At 37.6% G+C, this 20128-nt stretch overlaps 1 protein-coding gene across 1 annotated transcript in view; it reads right to left on the bottom strand.

Moving 5' to 3' along the window:
* The window catches only part of FBN2 (fibrillin 2), a gene marked incomplete at both ends in the record, with an annotated part of 230962 nt that overhangs the window by 143225 nt on the left and 67609 nt on the right, over window positions 1-20128 (bottom strand). The window contains one exon of the mRNA XM_082837201.1: window positions 8020-8145. Within this exon, the coding sequence (XP_082693327.1) occupies window positions 8020-8145 (126 nt within the window). The remainder of the gene's footprint in view (window positions 1-8019; window positions 8146-20128) is intronic.

Raw genomic sequence — 20128 nt, 5'->3', positions numbered from 1 at the left:
GAGTAAAAACAGGGTGAGACGTCAGGAATTGATGGATAATCTTAAATCCCCAGTTCCATGTTCCTTCATCATGATGATGGGTTTGAGTCCATTTCATTGTTTGTTAATACTTTGGTCAGAGTAGGCAAATATATGCTCCAGTAGGTCAATTTTGTTTTGTTTTGTTTAAGATTAAAAGAGTTTATTTATAGGAAACTGTACTACAAGTAATAACTGAAATGTTATATTAGAACTCTTTTACAATTATTTTTTTAAGATCTCAAATCACATGGTTTATTGAATCTTTTATAATTAAATTGTCTATGCTATATATCCCTGCCATCTTTAACAAAGACCCAAAAAAGGCCAAATGCTTTCTTTATCTTATATAATACTCATAAAAACCTTATATAGAAAAGACCATTATTATCTCTACTGTAAAGATAAAGGCATTAATTTGCTTGAGATCACACAGTCCCCACATGCTGCTGAAGCACAGACCCTGACATTTGGGCCCCAAATCTTGTACTATTTGCTCCTATGCTCTCCTCTCTCTCCACATTTATTTCCTGAATTGTACTTGAAACTTAAATTGTCATTTCTCTCTACAATTTTCCTCTTGTTCTTGGAATGAAAACTTTAAAAAATAAATTTCTTGTAAAAGAAAGTTAAATTGTAAAGCAATTATACTCCAATAAAGATTTTAAAAAAATCACATTTAAAAAAAAGTTAAAATGTGACCTGAATATTTCTAATTTTTTTTTCTAATTGATTCAAAACCTAGATCACAAGCTAAAGAATATCTTTTTGTTAAATAATTTTCTTTTGGAATATGTATTTTTCACAGACTTCATGTCTGTAATGATGATGCTACCCATAATGCCGTAAATAAAGAACTCTTTCTCCTTCAGGCTTTCGTGGAAAACTATGTGTGCAACTTTCCATGAAAACCATTTCATTTAGGTTTAAATTAAGGGAGAGATGTCACTTCAGTAACTCAGTATGAAATATTGCTGTGAGTTGCCTAAGATTGCCAAAGTAGTGCCCAAGTTACTTAATGCATGCATTTTAATAGCAGAAGCCATTTGTGAGAAGAAGCTGAAAGAGTTTAGACTGGCAACTTCTGATAAATACCCTAGAAAGTGATATGTGCTGATTTTGCCTCAAATGTCAGCCCCAGGCTGCTGTTTGGCTGCTCCTCTGGACTTCCTATCATCCTTGCCTGCTGGCCTCACTTTCTTGGATGTGACATTTCCATTCATGAGACACATGGGGGGCTTCTAAAGTCAAAATTGAAAACCCCACTGCTAACCTGGCCCATATGCCCTTCCCAAATGGTTATGAAAGCATAAATGCTTCAGATTTCCATTTTAAATTTTAACTCTTAATATATATGCAAAAAATTTCTAAGCCACTCAAGGCTCTGCCTCCCAAGATAAATGCATCATGAAAAGCAGATTCCTTAGTGCAAAGAACTTTTACTATCAATTCATTTGATTACAAGTCACTGTCTACCTTCTATGGGGGGGCGGGGAGAAAGAGAGAGAGAGAAATGAAAACACAGGGAACTTGCTGGATGTCATTTTTGCTTAGCACACACAGGAAGCAATGGCAAGTTGAGCCAGGCTTTGATTCTCAGAGCTAGTAGTTCCATTTAAATAAAGTTTCCATTATTGTCCCTGTGTTATAAAATTAATAACTTTGTTTCCAGGGGAGAAGGTATGGGGAACTGGGAAGAAGGAGGCTGGGGACTAAGATCAGGTTAACTTAGGAAAATGAGCTTTAGCAATCTTTGCCAGTGTGCTGGACTTGCCCAGAATTTAATCCTGTTCTCAAGGAGGCGTTTGGGCTATTATAGGCTCCATCCCTTCTATTAATATACCTTAAAAATGAGACTGAATATTGAAGGCTGTTGCCAGGAAAATGCTATGCTTCAGATGAGGTGATGCTTCAAAAGCCAAGATACGGAAACAACCCAAGTGTCCATCAACATACGATGGATAAAGAAGATATAATGGAATATTACTCAGCCATAAAAAATGAAAATTTACCATTCGCAACAACATGGATGGAACTAGAGAGAATTATGCTTTCTGAAATTAGTCAGAGAAAGACAAATATTGTATGTTATCACTTATATGTGGAATCTAAAAAATAAAACAAATGAATGTATGTGCAAAACAGAAGCAGACTCACAGATATAGAAAACAAACCAGTGAATATCAGTGGAGAGAGGGAAGGTGGGAGGGGCAAGATAGGTGTATGGTACACAAACTACTATGTATAAAATAGATAAGCAACAAGGATATATTGTAGAGCACAGGGAAATATAGCCATTATTTTGCAATAACTTTAAGTGGAGTATAACCTATAAAAATATTGAATCACTATGCTGTATACCTGAAACTAATTTAATATTCTAAGTGAAGTATATACCTCAATTTAAAAAAAAAAGAGTAGGTCATGCTTAATGCTTTGGGAAAATATAAATAAATTGTAACATGTGCAAAACAAAAACTAACAAGATATGGAAATGTTTGCAGTATCTTTGCTTCTCCTGTATGATTTCTTAATCTGTATCATGAGCTCAAAGCCTCGAGGAAAAGACCTAAGGAGTAATTTAGAAGATGGGAGTCTAGCCCTGTGAGCCAGAGTGGGCTCACTGATCGCTCAGCAGATGCTTCTCTGAAAGGCAGCACACAGGCCTGGGATGAGGGGGGAGGCACCCTAACTGCAGAGTGTCAGGCTCTTTGTTCCCCAATCAGGCATCAAACAACACTAGGTGGAAACAAGGCTCAGCATGCTAAGCCTTGTGACCTAAGCTGCCTACACAGGCATCAATCCTAGTGGAAATGTGAATGAGTCACCCTTTGGGAAATGAAGGGATCAAAAAGAGAGGTAGATATCCCTCCGGAAAATCAGCGTATGTGTGTCTGCAAGTATACTGACCACTACTCACAACAGGAAGAACCAGAAAACGATGCCCATCAGTGAGAAAGTGGATAAACACACTAAGATAAAGCCACATAATGGAATATTATATCCTATTCTAAAGAATGAACTAGAACAACATGCAACTATATAGATGAACCATTTCATTATAATAAAAGCTCCACACAGATCAAAATTTTTTTGTAAAATTTTAAAAACTGAAATAATAATTAACAATAATAAGTGAAATATCTATAGGTGTAATACAACCATCTAAAAAAAGCCAGAAAAATGTAGAATCCAGATACAAAGTGTGGTTGAGGGAGCACCATGATCGATACGGGTTATTATCCTGGCCCTGGCTTTTATTTTTGGTAGTTTCATGGGTGCTTATTACATTATTTAAAGCAACTAAAAAAAGCAGGCTATGACACCCAAACATTGAGAGGACCCTTGGACACGGGGTCTGAAATGACACTGACACCTGGAGGTGGCATCATGGTCCCACATTAGTATGAGGATACAGAAGAGCCAGGCAATGAATGAAGCTCTGGACCAGGTTCAGGTCACAGTGCGTCCACTGGGTGCACGGACCCAGCCAGTATTCACTTCCCAAGACCTCAAATGTCTAATTAGTCGGAACACACCTATTAGTTGGCACAACTGGCACAGACAGCACTTGGCCTGTAGGGCAAGAGCTATTATAGTGAGGAAGGCCAAGTGGAAGCCTCTGAAATTGCTCCACACTTTTAGATAGGGAATCAAAGAAAAAAAGAAAGCAGGGTTTGTGTGGAATAATAATGAGATTATGCCATGAAACAAATACGGTGATGAATAAAATTCTGTGCAACTGAGAGAGAGAGGGAGCATAGATATGTAGGTAGATGTGTGTATATGTGTGTGTAGAGAGAAAAGAAATCCTGAAATAGACAAATGCAATCACCATAAAGTAGAGCTAGATTGACCTGTTTCCTACTTTAAAAGTCCTAACCTACCTATTTGCAAAGGAGCAGCCTGTGTTTTGACTCCTGCATCAGCTGTGATTTCACTGGGCCATGAAGCTCATTTGCAGTTGATGACCAGGATTTTTGCAGCTTTTTGTTTAAAGATGATTTAAGAACATGTTTCTTCACAATACAACTACCACATACACCCTTTAAAATAATACTTATATTTTTGCCAAAAGCAAATTATAATCAGCTTCATTGTATTAACACCCTGACCTCTTCCTCTTTTACTATTAATTTCTCTAGACCTCTGCTATTGACTCCCTTCTGTGAATAAAGACAGAATTAGTTCGGTTCCAATTTTCCCTACTGTTGTTCTCCTTCCCCTGCAATTTCAATTCTAAAGTCATAAAGAATGGATTATTTTAGCACAGTGGTACATAATAAATTTTCATTTTAATAAATAGAAAATATAGCAAAATCTCCATAGCCAGTACAAGGATCACCGAAATGGGTCTAACTCTGACCTTGCTGGATTGCAGGGCATGACCACAGAATGCAATGAGCAAACAGGTACCCCTGTTGCTTCTGCTGTCTCCATGAGTTTCCCCCTGTAAATACAGTCCATGAGTTGGAGTGTGTGCTGCCCGGTCACCCACCTTTGCTTGCTCAACAGAGCTTGCTGAGAGTGAAAGCTCTGGAATGAATCTAGCAGGTTGGACCCCTGGCTCCATGGTTTCCTAGCCATTAAACCTTGCAAAAGTCACTCAGACTCTCTGTGCCTCAGTCTCTTCTTCTGTAAAGTGGGTTAATAATAGTAACCAACCTCACAGCACTGTATTATGATTTAATAAGAAAACCCATGTAAAGTGGTTTAAGTATAGTCGAGAATAAATTAAGTGCTCCATAAATATTAGCTTTTATTAATGTTATTTTGGCACAAATTACCTGCAGGCAGACTCAGACAAAAAATTACTAATAATGCACAATAAAAAGTGTTGTGATAGAGGAATACCTTATTTGTTATGAGAGCAGAAAGTAGATTTGAGTTTAACAGCGTGGGCTTTCTTATTTACGGGAGAGGGGATTTATGTTTTAACTACAGTGTTGCAAATTTCTTAAGAAGATTTAACAGCTAGTTCTGTGTTTTTTAAATTAATGACCTAAAACGTTTTCCAATGTTTACAGTCCCCTTACTTGAATCTCAATTTTTAATATGTAGTTTTCTTTGGGAGAAATAGTCAATGAATTTATTTATTATTTATTTTAAAGTTAATACACTTTTGGTAATATGAGTAAAAGTAAGTACCTTTCAGTTTAGCACAGACGTTTATTTTCCATGGTTTATCAGAGTTGGAACAGCAGCTAACGATACTGTGCCAACAACTTTCATGAGTTTCATGAGCATGAATAAATACATTTGTTGTCACAAATCCCAAACAACTAAATACTGTGGTAATGGAGCAAAGCTGAAGACCCTTCAGAATAAATTGCAAACAACTATTTGACATGTAAAGGGCCACGGAAGGGAAACTTTCCAATACAGTGATGCTATTTTCCTGCCTTCCATTTAAGCCAGGAAAGAATAACTAGCTCAAGGAATGTCAGAGAAGGTATAGTCTGGGAGGAGGGATCATGTAAGGACATCTGGTACCTACTTGTGCTTTATCCAAGTGGACTGAAATTCAAAATAACATATTTTATTATAAAAAAGAAAAATGTGGACAGTCTTCTGATATACCATTTCACATTATATTGATATGTTCTGCTTTTCTTCTTCATTTAAATTAAACAGACATTTAGATGAATGAATCTTTGAAAAGCATAAATAACTGAAACAACTTTCTTTCTGGATGTGAATAAATAGTTTATTCCACCAAAGAATAATTTTGCCCACTGTATGACAGAATTAGGAAAAGGTTTTGTACGCAATCTGGCCCAGGAGAAATAAGATATGACTTTTGTAGACATGAGAGGTATTATTGAATCTGGGATACTAACTTAGTGATGGGGGGAAATAACTGATTCTTTTACAGACAGAGAGAGAGAAACATATATTCCTTTCTGTTTTGGACTCAGATTAACTGCTCAGACAGTAGCCTATAACTGAACATGAGAAAAAAGAATCCACCCGACTAATGATGTGAAACAAAACAGGCCTCAATGATAGATACAGAGTCACAGGTTTCAAACATTAAATTAGGAGATGAATGCTCCTTCACCATTTTTTTTTCATTTTAGTATAAACTATATATGTTCAAACTTCCAGTAGAACAAGCCTTTTAGGATAAGATTTTAGTTAAGAAGATATCCCAATGAACAAGCAGAAGATAGTTCTTCCTCTTAAATAGAGAGTGAAGGTCCCTGACCTCAAAAGCATTTCCTGCAGGTGACCAAAGAGGGACAATGACACAAAAATCTAAAAATGCTAAACTGCACTTAAGGTTCATGCTCTTGGTTTTTGAATTGCAACCAAAGTAAAATAAGATTATTAAGAAAGTGAAAAAAAAAGTCAGATGAAGGAAAAATTCCCATCATGAAGATCACTGGCCTCTTTCCAAAAACAATTTCAACTCTGGCCCCATATTTTCTTTTCTTTTGGATATTCAACCCAAGTAAAAGAACTTAACTTATTATCTAGCCTGTTCCCAATGAATCAATATAGCTTACGATATATCAGGAACTGTTCCAGGCTCTTTGATATAACATGAACCAAGACAGAGTTTTTGTCCTCAACAATCTTACTCAAGTGTTGAAGTGAGATGGTCAATAAACAAATACACATACAAAAAAATCAATAACACAATTTTTCAAAGTTATTAACGTGACTTTGCAGTTTCTTGTTAATGCTACCACCACTCCCCTAATGACATATTCAAAGCTCTAGAGTTACCTTTCTTATTTCTAAACAGATCTAGTAACTTACAGACTGAAAAAGATTTCTTTGGAGAATTTCATTGCCATATGAACAGAAATATAAAATGTGCTATAATAGAAATAGGGAGGGCATCATTTGAAACTAAATCTTTTAGTACTTCTATATTTCACATTCATTGTAATCCACATAAAAAATTAAAATCTTACCTTTGACAGTTGGTCAAAAGTAATTGCTATCATCGTATTTTTATTTAGAACAAACAGTAGCTTTAAACTTATGGCAACACTTTTGCATTGATACTACATAAACTATATGTAAACTGACTATAATTCAAAACCTGTAACTGAGTGTAGCAACAGTTTATAGTCTTTCCAGATATATTATGCCACCAATTACACTAAATAATTTTATGTAAGGAAACACCACTTGATCTTTTACATAAAGAGACACTATAACCCAAAGAAAATTGATAATACTCACTTTTAAGATCTATTCAAATAAATATGACTTAGACACAAAGTAAAGGCTTCATAAAATCCTTAGCTTTCAAATTCTAATCACCACTTCTTCCAATCATACTATTCCCCACCAATCCCAAACATTAAATCACATAATTTTTTCTCGGCTTTGGTTAAATGGATTTGGCTGCCTGGGCAGGAAATAAGGAAAGAGACGACTGGATTCAGGGCTCCAGGTGGCGCCTACATTACATCAATAGCCCCCTTTCCTAAAGAACATAGACAAGTGCGAATAGAGTGGCACTGACTTTCGCCAAACTGCTTCTTGGTTCTATATGTTGTTTTTATGAAACGTGCTGTAGAAAAGGCTCATTCCACTTCAACTAAGAAGTAATACATTGTTGGATGATTAATGGAAATGTCACAACCACTCTCATCAATCGGCGGCTGTGCCTTCTCACGTATAATCAAACACTCTCCTTGTTCCTAGGAACTAGTCTGTACCCAATTTTAATGTTTGATATAATTTCATAAGTGAAATAGAAAACTATTTCATTAAGGAAAAAATATAAATGGCTGGATTACTCCGACTCTTACTAAAACAAACTGAGATAACAAATGTAAAATGATCATTGGCTCTTTTTCCAAATCAACCCCATTAATTACACAAACTAATACAAAACTACTCTAAGGTTATTCCTTCACTTTCATATTAAAATAAATAATTACAATGGTGATTAAATCCTCCAAAACTCAAAATGAAGTCATGTTTTTCTTGGATTCAGAGTCAACAATTAGACATGTCCCTCAAAATAGAGACCCTTACCTTCACATTTCTGAGTAGTTTCACTCTGCTTGTGACCAGCAGGACATTTGCATTCAAAAGAGCCCACTGTATTGATGCAGTTTCCTCCCTGGCATATCCCAGGAATAGCCTGGCATTCGTCAACGTCTGTAAGAAGAAAGTATTTTCAATATAGGTATCATTGATTTTCACAATATCTATGTCTATTTGTACATACATATTTCTTGAATGCACAGAAGATATTCGCTTGTTCGCAAGAGAATGAGGTGTGAGGAGTCAGGATCCCTTTGTATGCATGCATTTTTACTTATATAAATGGTATATGTTAAAGATCTCATTTTGTTTCTTGATTTTTCCTTTTAGAATTTTGTTTCTACAAACCATCCATATTGTTATGTGGGCAACCAATCCCTTGCTTTGATTTGCTGCAGAACACTTAGTGTGTTTACTCTCCCGGTGATGGGCACTCAGCATCCTCCAACTTCTCACCACCTCAGGTGAACAAACAGATAATATGACTAGACGTACATCTATTAAAGTAATTTAATTCATAGTTTAAAATCTTTGCCCAAAGAAAACTTCAGGTCTAGTGGCTTTGCTGTTAAATTCTTTCAAACATTTAAGAAAGAAACAATACCATTTGTACACAAATTCATACAGAAAAGACAAGACACTGCCCAACCCATTTTATTGAGCTGGCATCACCCTGAAACCAAAGCCAGACAAAGACATCATAAGGAAAACGAGGGGCGGAGGGGAAGATGGCGGAAGAGTAAGACGCGGAGATCACCTTCCTCCCCACAGATACACCAGAAATACATCTACTCGTGGAGCAACTCCTACAGAACACCTACTGAATGCTGGCAGAAGACCTCAGACCTCCCAAAAGGCAAGAAAGTCCCCCCGTACCTGGGTAGGGCAAAAGAAAAAACAGAGACAAAAGAATAGGGACAGGACCTGCACCAGTGGGAGGGAGCTGTGAAGGAGGAACGGTTTCCACACGCTAGGAAGCCCCTTCGCGGGCGGAGACTGCGGGAGGCAGAGGGGGAACCTTTGGAGCTGCGGAGGAGAGCACAGCAACAGGGGTACGGAGGGCAAAGTGGGGAGATTCCCGCACAGACAATCAGGGCCGACCGGCACTCACCAGCCCAAGAGGCTTGTCTGCTCACCCGCGGGGGCAGGCGGGGCTGTGAGCTGAGGCTCGGGCTTTGGTCAGAGCTCCGGGAGAGGACTGGGGTTGGCGGCGTGAACACAGCCTGAAGGGGTTAGTGCACCAAGGCTAGCCGGGAGGGAGTCCGGGAAAAGGTCTGGAGCTGCCGAAGAGGCAAGAGACTTTTTCTTCCCTCTTTGTTTCCTGGTGCGTGAGGAGAGGGGTTTAAGAGTGCTGCTTAAAGGAACTCCAGAGACGGGCGCGAGCCGCGGCTAAAAACGCGGACCCCAGAGACGGGCGCGAGCTGCGGCTATAAGCGCGAACCCCAGAGACGGGCGCGAGCCGCGGCTAAAAGCGCGGGCCCCAGAGACGGGACTAAGGCTGCTGCTGCCGCCACCAAGGGGCCTGTGTGCGAGCACCGGTCACTAGCCACACCCCTCTTCCGGGGAGCCTGTGCAGCCCGCCACTGCCAGGTTCCCAGGATCCAGGGACAACTTCCTGCGGAGAACGCACGACGGGCCTCAGGCGGGTGCAACGTCACGCTGGCCTCTGCCGCCGCAGGCCCGCCCCACACGCCGTGCCCCTCCCTCCCCCCCCCCCCCCGGCCTGACTGCGCCAGAGCCCCCGAATCAGCGGCTCCTTTAACCCCATCCTGTCTGAGCAAAAAACAGACGCCCTCCAGCGACCTACGCGCACAGGCGGGGCCAAACCCAAAGCTTGAGCCCCTGTGAGCTGTGAGAACAAAGAAGAGAAAGGGAAATCTCTCCCAGTAGCCTCAGAAGCAGCGGATTAAATCTCCACAATCAACTTGATGTACCCTGCATCCGCGGAATACCTGAATAGACAAGGAATCATCCCAAATTGAGGAGGTGGACTTCAAGAGCAAGATCTATGATTTTTTCCCCTTTTCCTCTTTTTGTGAGTGTGTATGTGTATGCTTCTGTGTGAGATTTCCTTCCACCATTTGTCCTAGGGTTCTATCCGTCCGTTTTTTTTTTTTTCTTAATAATTTTAATAACTTTATTATACTTTACCTTTCTTTCTTTCTTTCTTTCTTTCTTTCTTTCTTTCTTTCTTTCTTTCTTTCCTTCCTTCCTTCCTTCCCTCCTTTAGACAAACAATCATCCCAAATTGAGGAGGTGGACTTTGAGAGCAAGATTTATGATTTTTTCCCCTTTACCTCTTTTTGTGAGTCTGTATGTGTATGCTTCTGTGTGAGATTTTGTCTATATAGCTTTGCTTCCACTATTTGTCCTAAGGTTCTATCTGTCCCTTTTTTTTCCAAATAATTATTTTTTAATTTAATAACTTTATTATACTTTATTTTACTGTATCTTTCTTTTTTCCTTCCCTCCTTCCTTCCTTCTTCCCTCCCTCCCTCCTTTCTTTCCTTCTTTCTTTCTTCCTTCCTTCATTCCCTCCTTTCTTTCCTTCTTTCTTTCTTCCTACTTCTATTAATTCTTTCTCTCTACTTTTTCTCCCTTTTATTCTGAGCCGTGTGGATGAAAGGCTCTTGATGCTGCAGCCAGGAGTCAGTGCTGTGCCTCTGAAGTGGGAGAGCCAACTCCAGGACACTGGTCCACAAGAGACCTCCCAGCTCCACATAATATCAAACGGTGAAAATCTCCCGGAGATCTCCATCTCAACACCAGCACCCAGCTTCACTCAACGACCAGCAAGCTACAGTGCTGGACATCTTATGCGAAACAACTAGCAAAACAGGAACACAACCCCACCCATTAGCAGAGAGGCTGCCTAAAATCAAAATAAGTCCACAGACACCCCAAAACACACCACCAGACGTGGACCTGCCCACTAGAGAGACAAGACTCAGCCTCATCCACCAGAACACAGGCACTAGTCCCCTCCACCAGGAAGCCTACACAACCCACTGAACCAACCTTAGCCACTGGAGACAGACATCAAAAACAAGGGGAACTACGAACCTGCAGCCTGCAAAAAAGAGACCCCCAAACACAGTAAGATAAGCAAAATGAGAAGACAGAAAAACACACAGCAGATGAAGGAGCAAGATAATGCACCAGACCTAACAAATGAAGAGGAAATAGGCAGTCTACCTGGAAAAGAATTCAGAATAATGATAGTAAAGATGATCCAAAATCTTGGAAATAGCATGGACAAAATGCAAGAAATATTTAACAAGGACCTAGAAGAACTAAAGATGAAACAAACAATGATGAACAACACAGTAAATGAAATGAAAAAGATTCTAGATGGGATCAATAGCAGAATAACTGAGGCAGAAGAACGGATAAGTGACCTGGAAGATAAAAGAGTTGAAATAACTACTGCAGAGCAGAATAAAGAAAAAAGAATGAAAAGAACTGAGGACAGTCTCAGAGACCTCTGGGACAACACTAATCACACCAACATTCAAATTATAGGGGTTCCAGAAGAAGAAGAGAAAAAGAAAGGGACTGAGAAGATATTTGAAGAGATTATAGTTGAAAACTTCCCTAATATGGGAAAGGAAATAGTTAATCAAGTCCAGGAAGCACAGAGAGTCCCATACAGGATAAATCCAAGGAGTAATACGCCAAGACACATATTAATCAAACTATCAAAAATTAAATACAAAGAAAGCACATTAAAAGCAGCAAAGGAAAAACAAAAAATAACACACAAGGGACTCCCCATAAGGTTAACAGCTGATCTCTCAGCAGAAACTCTGCAAGCCAGAAGGGAGTGGCAGGACACACTGAAAGTGATGAAGGAGAAAAACCTGCAACCAAGATTACACAGCAAGGATCTCATTCAGATTTGATTTGATGGAGAAATTAAAACCTTTACAGACAAGCAAAAGCTGAGAGAGTTCAGCACCACCAAACCAGCTTTACAACAAATGCTAAAGGAACTTCTCTAGGCAAGAAACACAAGAGAAGGAAAAGACCTATAATAACGAACCCAAAACAATTAAGAAAATGGGAATAGGAACATACATATTGATAATTACCTTAAATGTAAATGGACTAGATGCTCCCACCAAAAGACACAGATTGGCTGAATGGATACAAAAACAAGACCCATATATATGCTGTCTACAAGAGACCCACTTCAGACCTAGAGACACATACAGACTGAAAGTAAGGGGATGGAAAAAGATATTCCATGCAAATGGAAACCAAAAGAAAGCTGGAGTAGCAATTCTCATATCAGACAAAATAGACTTTAAAATAAAGACTATTAGAAGACACAAATAAGGACACTACATAATGATCAAGGGATCGATCCAAGAAGATATAACAATTGTAAATATTTATGCACCCAACATAGAAGCACCTCAATACATAAGGCAAATACTAACAGCCATAATAGGGGAAATAGACAGTAACACATTCATAGTAGGGGACTTTAACACCCCACTTTCACCAGTGGACAGATCATCCAAAATGAAAATAAATAAGGAAACACAAGCTTTAAATGATACATTAAACAAGATGGACTTAATTGATATTTATAGGACATTCCATCCAAAAACAACAGAATACACATTTTTCTCAAGTGTTCATGGAACATTCTCCAGGATAGATCATATCTTGGGTCACAAATCAAGCCTTGGTAAATTTAAGAAAATTGAAATTGTATCAAGTATCTTTTCTGACCACAACGCCATGAGACTAGATATCAATTACAGGAAAAGATCTGTAAAAAATACAAACACATGGAGGCTAAACAATACACTACTTAATAACGAAGTGATCACTGAAGAAATCAAAGAGGAAATTAAAAAATACCTAGAAACAAATGACAACGGAGACACGACGACCCAAAACCTATGGGATGCACGAAAAGCAGTTCTAAGAGGGAAGTTTATAGCAATACAAGCCCACCTTAAGAAGCAGGAAACATCTCGAATAAACAACCTAACCTTGCACCTAAAGCAATTAGAGAAAGAAGAACAAAAAACCCCCAAAGTTAACAGAAGGAAAGAAATCATAAAAATCAGATCAGAAATAAATGAAAAAGAAATGAAGGAAACAATAGCAAAGATCAATAAAACTAAAAGCTGGTTCTTTAACAAGATAAACAAAATGGATAAACCTTTAGCCAGACTCATCAAGAAGAAAAGGGAGAAGACTCAAATCAATAGAATTAGAAATGAAAAAGACAACTGACACTGCAGAAATACAAAAGATCATGAGAGATTACTACAAGCAACTCTATTCCAATAAAATGGACAACCTGGAAGAAATGGACAAATTCTTAGAAATGCACAACCTGCCAAGACTGAATCAGGAAGAAATAGAAAATATGAACAGACCAATCACAAGCACTGAAATTGAAACTGTGATTAAAAATCTTCCAACAAACAAAAGCCCAGGACCAGATGGCTTCACAGGCGAATTCTATCAATCATTTAGAGAAGAGATAACACCTCTCCTTCTCAAACTCTTCCAAAATATAGCAGAGGGAGGAACACTCCCAAATTCCTTCTATGAGGCCACCATCACCTTGATATCAAAACCAGAGAAGGATGTCACAAAGAAAGAAAACTACAGGCCAATATCACTGATGAATATAGATGCAAAAATCCTCAATAAAATACTAGCAAACAGAATCAAACAGCACATTAAAAGGATCATACACCATGATCAAGTGGGGTTTATTCCAGGAATACAAGGATTCTTCAATATACGCAAATCTATCAATGTGATAAACCATATTAACAAATTGAAGGAGAAAAACCATATGATCATCTCAATAGATGCAGAGAAAGCTTTTGACAAAATTCAACACCCATTTATGATAAAAACCCTGCAGAAAGTAGGCATAGAGGGAACTTTCCTCAACATAATAAAGGCCATATATGACAAGCCCACAGCCAACATCATCCTCAATGGTGAAAAACTGAAAGCATTTCCACTAAGATCAGGAACAAGACAAGGTTGCCCAGTCTCACGACTCTTACTCAACATAGTTTTGGAAGTTTTAGCCACAGCAATCAGAGAAGAAAAGGAAATGAATCCAAATCGGAAAAGAAGAAGTAAAGCTGTCACTGTTTGCAGATGACATGATACGATACATAGAGAATCCTAAAGATGCTACCAGAAAACTACTAGAGCTAATCAATGAATTTGGTAAAGCAGCAGGATACAAAATTAATGCACAGAAATCTCTGGCATACCTATACACTAATGATGAAAAATCTGAAAGTGAAATCAAGAAAATACTCCCATTTACCATTGCAACAAAAAGGATAAAATATCTAGGAATCAACCTACCTAAGGAGACAAAAGACCTGAATGCAGAAAATTATAAGACACTGATGAAAGAAATTAAAGATGATACAAATAGATGGAGAGATATACCATGTTCTTGGATTGGAAGAATCAACATTGTGAAAATGACTCTACTACTCAAAGCAATCTATAGATTCAATGCAATCCCTATCAAACTACCACTGGCATTTTTCACAGAACTAGAACAAAAAATTTCACAATTTGTATGGAAACACAAAGGACCCCGAAGAGCCAAAGCAATCTTGAGAACGAAAAATGGAGCTCAAGGAATCAGACTCCCTGACTTCAGACTATACTACAAAGCTACAGTAATCAAGACAGTATGGTACTGGCACAAAAACAGAAATATAGATCAATGGAACAGGATAGAAAGCCCACAGATAAACCCACGCACATATGGTCACCTTATCTTTGATAAAGGAGGCAGGAATGTACAGTGGAGAAAGGACAGCCTCTTCAATAAGTGGTGCTGGGAAAACTGGACATGTACATGTAAAAGTATGAGATTAGATCACTCCCTAACACCATACACAAAAATAAGCTCAAAATGGATTAAAGACCTAAATGTAAGGCCAGAAACTATCAAACTCTTAGAGGAAAACATAGGCAGAACACTCTATGACATAAATCACAGCAAGATCCTTTTTGACCCACCTCCTAGAGAAATGGAAATAAAAATAAACAAATGGGACCTAATGAAACTTCAAAGCTTTTGCACAGCAAAGGAAACCATAAACAAGACCAAAAGACAATCCTCAGAATGGGAGAAAATATTTGCAAATGAAGCAACTGACAAAGGATTAAACTCCAAAATTTACAAGCAGCTCATGCAGCTCAATAACAAAAAAACAAACAACCCAATCCAAAAATGGGCAGAAGACTTAAATAGACATTTCTCCAAAGAAGATATACAGACTGCCAACAAACACATGAAAGAATGCTCAACATCAATCATAAGAGAAATGTAAATCAAAACTACAATGAGATATCATCTCACACCAGTCAGAATGGCCATCATCAAAAAATCTAGAAACAATAAATGCTGGAGAGGGTGTGGAGACAAGGGAACCCTCTTGCACTGTTGGTGGGAATGTAAATTGATACAGCCACTATGGAGAACAGTATGGAAGTTCCTTAAAAAACTAAAAATAGAACTACCATTCGACCCAGAAATCCCACTACTGAGCATATACCCTGAGAAAACCAAAATTCAAAAAGAGTCATGTACCAAAATGTTCATTGCAGCTCTATTTACAATAGCCCAGAGATGGAAACAACCTAAGTGCCCATCATCGGATGAATGGATAAAGAAGATGTGGCACATATATACAATGGAATATTACTCAACCATAAAAAGAAACGAAGTTGAGCTATTTGTAATGAGGTGGATGGACCTAGAGTCTGTCATACAGAGTGAAGTAAGTCAGAAAGAGAAAGACAAATACCATATTCTAACACATATATATGGAATTTAAGAAAAAAAAATGTCATGAAGAACCTAGGGGTAAGTTAGGAATAAAGACACAGACCTACTGGAAAGCGGACTTGAGGATATGGGGAGGGGGAAGGGTGAGCTGTGACAGGGCGAGAGAGAGGCATGGACATATATACACTAACAAACGTAAGGTAGATAGCTGGTGGGAAGCAGCCACATGGCACAGGGATATCGGCTCGGTGCTTTGTGACCACCTGGAGGGGTGGGATAGGGAGGGTGGGAGGGAGGGAGACGCAAGAGGGAAGAGATATGGGAACATATGTATATGTATAACTGATTCACTTTGTTATAAAGCAGAAACTAACACACCGTTGTAAACCAATTATACCCCAATAAAGATGTTAAAAAAAAAAAAAAGAAGGAAAACGAGAAGAATATCTTTTTGGAATAGGCACACAAAAATTATTAGCAAGTCAACTTTAGCAATATATAAAAAAGTTAATACGTCATACTAAGTGGAGTTTATCCCAGGAACTAGGTTGTTTCAACATTCAAGCATAAATCAATTCATCATATTAACAGATTAAGGAAAAGAAAACATATGAGTATATCATAGATGTGAAAAAAGCAATGACAAAGTTCAACATTCATTCATTGTTTTAAAAATCTTGGTAAACCAGAAATACAAGGGAATGTACTCAACCTGATAAAGGGCCTGTACAAAAAAACTAGAGCTAATATATTATAGGAGATTGGGAAAAATTCTTTTATTTAGAGTTTCTGAATCTTTCATTTTATATCTATGTAAACTTGCCTTATTTCTCTTTGTGTAAAAGGTAACTCAGTATATTGTTATGATGAACACTGTATATAAAAGGAAATATAATATATAAGCTTATGCAAACTTACATTACCTAGTCAAATTGACAGGCCAACATAACAGATTTATTAGTATTACATCTTTAATTACATAATAACATATACTCATTATAATAAACATTAAAGATGCAGAAAATTGAAGAGATAGCCATTGATATAAGTGAGTAGTCTGTTCTTTTAGACTTATTCACACACACATTCAGAGTGGTGGTCCATTTATTTCACAAGAATAAGATCACACTGTATGTGTTGTTCTGCATCTTGTTTTTTTTCCATTAAAATATTTTGTGGATATATTTCTATGTCAGTATGTATTTATCCTATTATTTTTTTGGTAAGCCCACACGTTTGGTGTATCTTAGTGTGTAAATTAGGGAATTTAAGTCTACAAAAGAGCTTAGCATCCTTATTATTTCTTCCGCACTTTAACTATCTGTCTATAAAACTAATTACAATAGTCCAAAGTATTTTTATCCTGAAATTAAAGTAGATATCATTGTCTTATTAAAGGATAGCTGATCCAAACAAAAAGCAACTGGAATGAAATACATGACAGGAGGTTTATATCCTGAACAGTTTAATTTACATTTCGAACTGTATTATTTTAAAAATGTACTAAATTTCCACCCTCATTACAGTGTGGTATAAAACATCCCTAGAAACCTCTTTTCCTGGCAGATAAATCAGAGAAAGAATATCTCGGTATAAGCTAAAAAATGAGGCCAAACCTATAAATCCCTTAATACTATTCATAAAAGCTTTGACTACATATTTAGTAGATTCAGTAATTTTTCAAAGGAAAAAGCAATCTGACTTTACAGGGTTTATTTTGTAATTGCCTAAAAAGTACTTTCCTAGAAAAAAAGAAATAAAACTTTTATTTTTGAAATATCCTAGAGTGAGCAGCTATACAGAATTAATTTCTTTTGGGTAGATCAAGTTAATCACTAAAATAAAAAAGAAAATTTTAAAGAAATCTTATAGAAATAATCAACATGAACCTAGAAGCACACATGAGTGCTCCCTATAAAATCAAAAGAAGCAAGCCTCAGACCTCCAAATTATGCAAGTTTCTGCATCTTCCAAGTGCCAGCATAAGGAACTACTAACGTCTGATTAGTTTTCCACTGTCCAAGTTATACAGATGGGTTTCTGTTCCTCCCTTCAACTCAGGCACAAACTTACTATTTCTTTACATGCTGGATAACTTCAAATCACATGCAAGGATTTTACAGAATAATATTGAATCTTTTGAAACTTAAACCTTATATAATCCCTTCAGTCTATGTCTACTAAGGTTATAAATAATGTAACAAAGCAATAGTAATTCTAGTTTATGAACTAATTTCTTCTCCAAGTTCTTCAAATAAACTTGCCCTAAGAGATTAAACTGATTTTATTATATAAATTAGTATTAGATGGTATATTATTTTTAGTTGACATTAAAATGTGAAAATATATGTGCCAGTGTTACAAGCATATAAAAATGGTTCATTTAATTTATATCTGTGGGAACTAAGGACCAATTCCTATTACTGTATTAATAGTGCATGATTTTTTAACTTGGCCTGTCACCAAATTAGATACATTTTAAAAATGTAAGTTCTTATTCTACACTCCACATATATTCATACATAGTACTTCTACTTCTACAAAAACAAATGCCAATCTTTAAGTACAACAATTGAAGAATAGGTCTGTCTCTGACTGGAGCCTAAGACATACAGGGTATCTTGGCAACCGTTCAATGTGGTTTGATTCGGCCAGAATACCTATTCATGTATTCACAAAATTCCAATGTTGAATAAATGATCATCCCAACAAGCAAATATTGGTAACTTACTACCTGTAGGACTCCGAACTAAAAACAAACAGACCATGGTTTTGTCTCAATCTTCCTTATCTCAACAAATGTCATCATTGTTTATCCCGATGTCAAAGTCAGAAACCTAAGTGATAAACTCGGCATCCTCTCACTTGTCTCACTTCATTCCATCAGTAACAAGTGCTTACTTCCTAGATATATCTCAAATCTTGGCCCTCTGCCTCTATTCTGGTCTCAACCTCCATGATATATCACCTGTACTGCTGCAGGAAACTTCTGTTATTTTTTGCTTCCACTCTGGCCCCCCTAGAGTTGATTCTTTACAGAGCAACTAAAGGACTTTTATTTACATATGTGTAAATCAAGGACAGAAGTCTGCAGACACTGCCACACTGTTTTCTGGTCTATGAGTTGCTCTACAGAAGTTTGAGACCAGTTAAGATATTCCCTTTAACAAAGATATTTGCTTATTGTGTCTTACTATGCCCACAAAATTTTCCTTATCTTCTCTCTCTTATTGAACTTTTGTGCCTTCCAATCTGCAAACTGAAGCTTTTATCTCTTTTAGAAAATGTTTCTATATTATCTTTATGCTTTTTTCAGTTCCTTTCTTCAGTTTTCTTTACAACCTTTCTGCTGACTTCACTACCTTTCTGCTTCTTTACAATCATTATTTATTGTCCTCAGACATTTTGATTTGTGATTTCCTCAAGGTTAACCTTTGTCATTGAATTTTTTCAGTCTTATGTATGTTTGTATGTATATGTGTAACATTTGCCTTTCATTAGGTAAAGTTTCAAATCCTTCTTCAGTTTCTTGAGTGCTACCAATGCACTATCTCTGATTGTCTTTTCTGAACTCTTAACAGTGCTTCTTTGAGCACCTGTTAAGAGAAGAACCATATTATTTTTCACTTCCTTGAGATAAAAGAGTATATGAACTTTGTGTTTATTTAGGTAATTCTTCCATAAAGCATGTTCCTCTGCCTTTTCCTTATGTTATTTCTCTCTTTTTTCAGCTTTTATATGTAAGCCTTTTCTCTTTAGTACTCACCTTTAAATGGGGCATTTCCTGCTGAAGCAAAAGTGGAGAAAGCCAAGAAGAAACAGGTTGATTTGAGAACTTCTGTAGAGACTCATGCAGCTTCTTACCAAACTCTCTCCACTTTCTTTTCCTCCTGGGTATTAATTTTAAACTTGCAGGTAGTGGTGTAGCTCCCACCTTCTCCCCTTTCAGATACAGACTCTGCAAGCTGCTCACCAGTGGCTCCCATATCCTCTTTTCCTTCCCCCTCCTTTACCTAAAGGAGCATCTCTGGGTTGGAAGGCTGGCTAGAGGATATTAGAAATGGCTTGCCACCAAAGACTCTCTTTCCATATGCCTTCAGTTACTCCGAGGGCCTGCAGTAGAATCCCTCTCTTATGGGATATACTCCTCCTCTCCAAGAGACCGTCCACATCCACTCAACAGCCTTTTAGGATGCTAATGCTCATGGCAAACACATAGAAGATTCTCCCTGTCCCCATGACTTCCCAACAACCGCCATGTGTCCATCACTGCTCTGAACTGGGGGTTGCAGA

The sequence above is a fragment of the Leucopleurus acutus genome (genome assembly GCF_964270905.1).
Source record: "Leucopleurus acutus genome assembly, chromosome: 3".
Taxonomy (NCBI): Eukaryota; Metazoa; Chordata; class Mammalia; order Artiodactyla; family Delphinidae; genus Leucopleurus; species Leucopleurus acutus.
The sequence above is the reverse complement of the archived record's forward strand: the minus strand, read 5'-3'. Positions and strand labels throughout refer to the sequence as shown.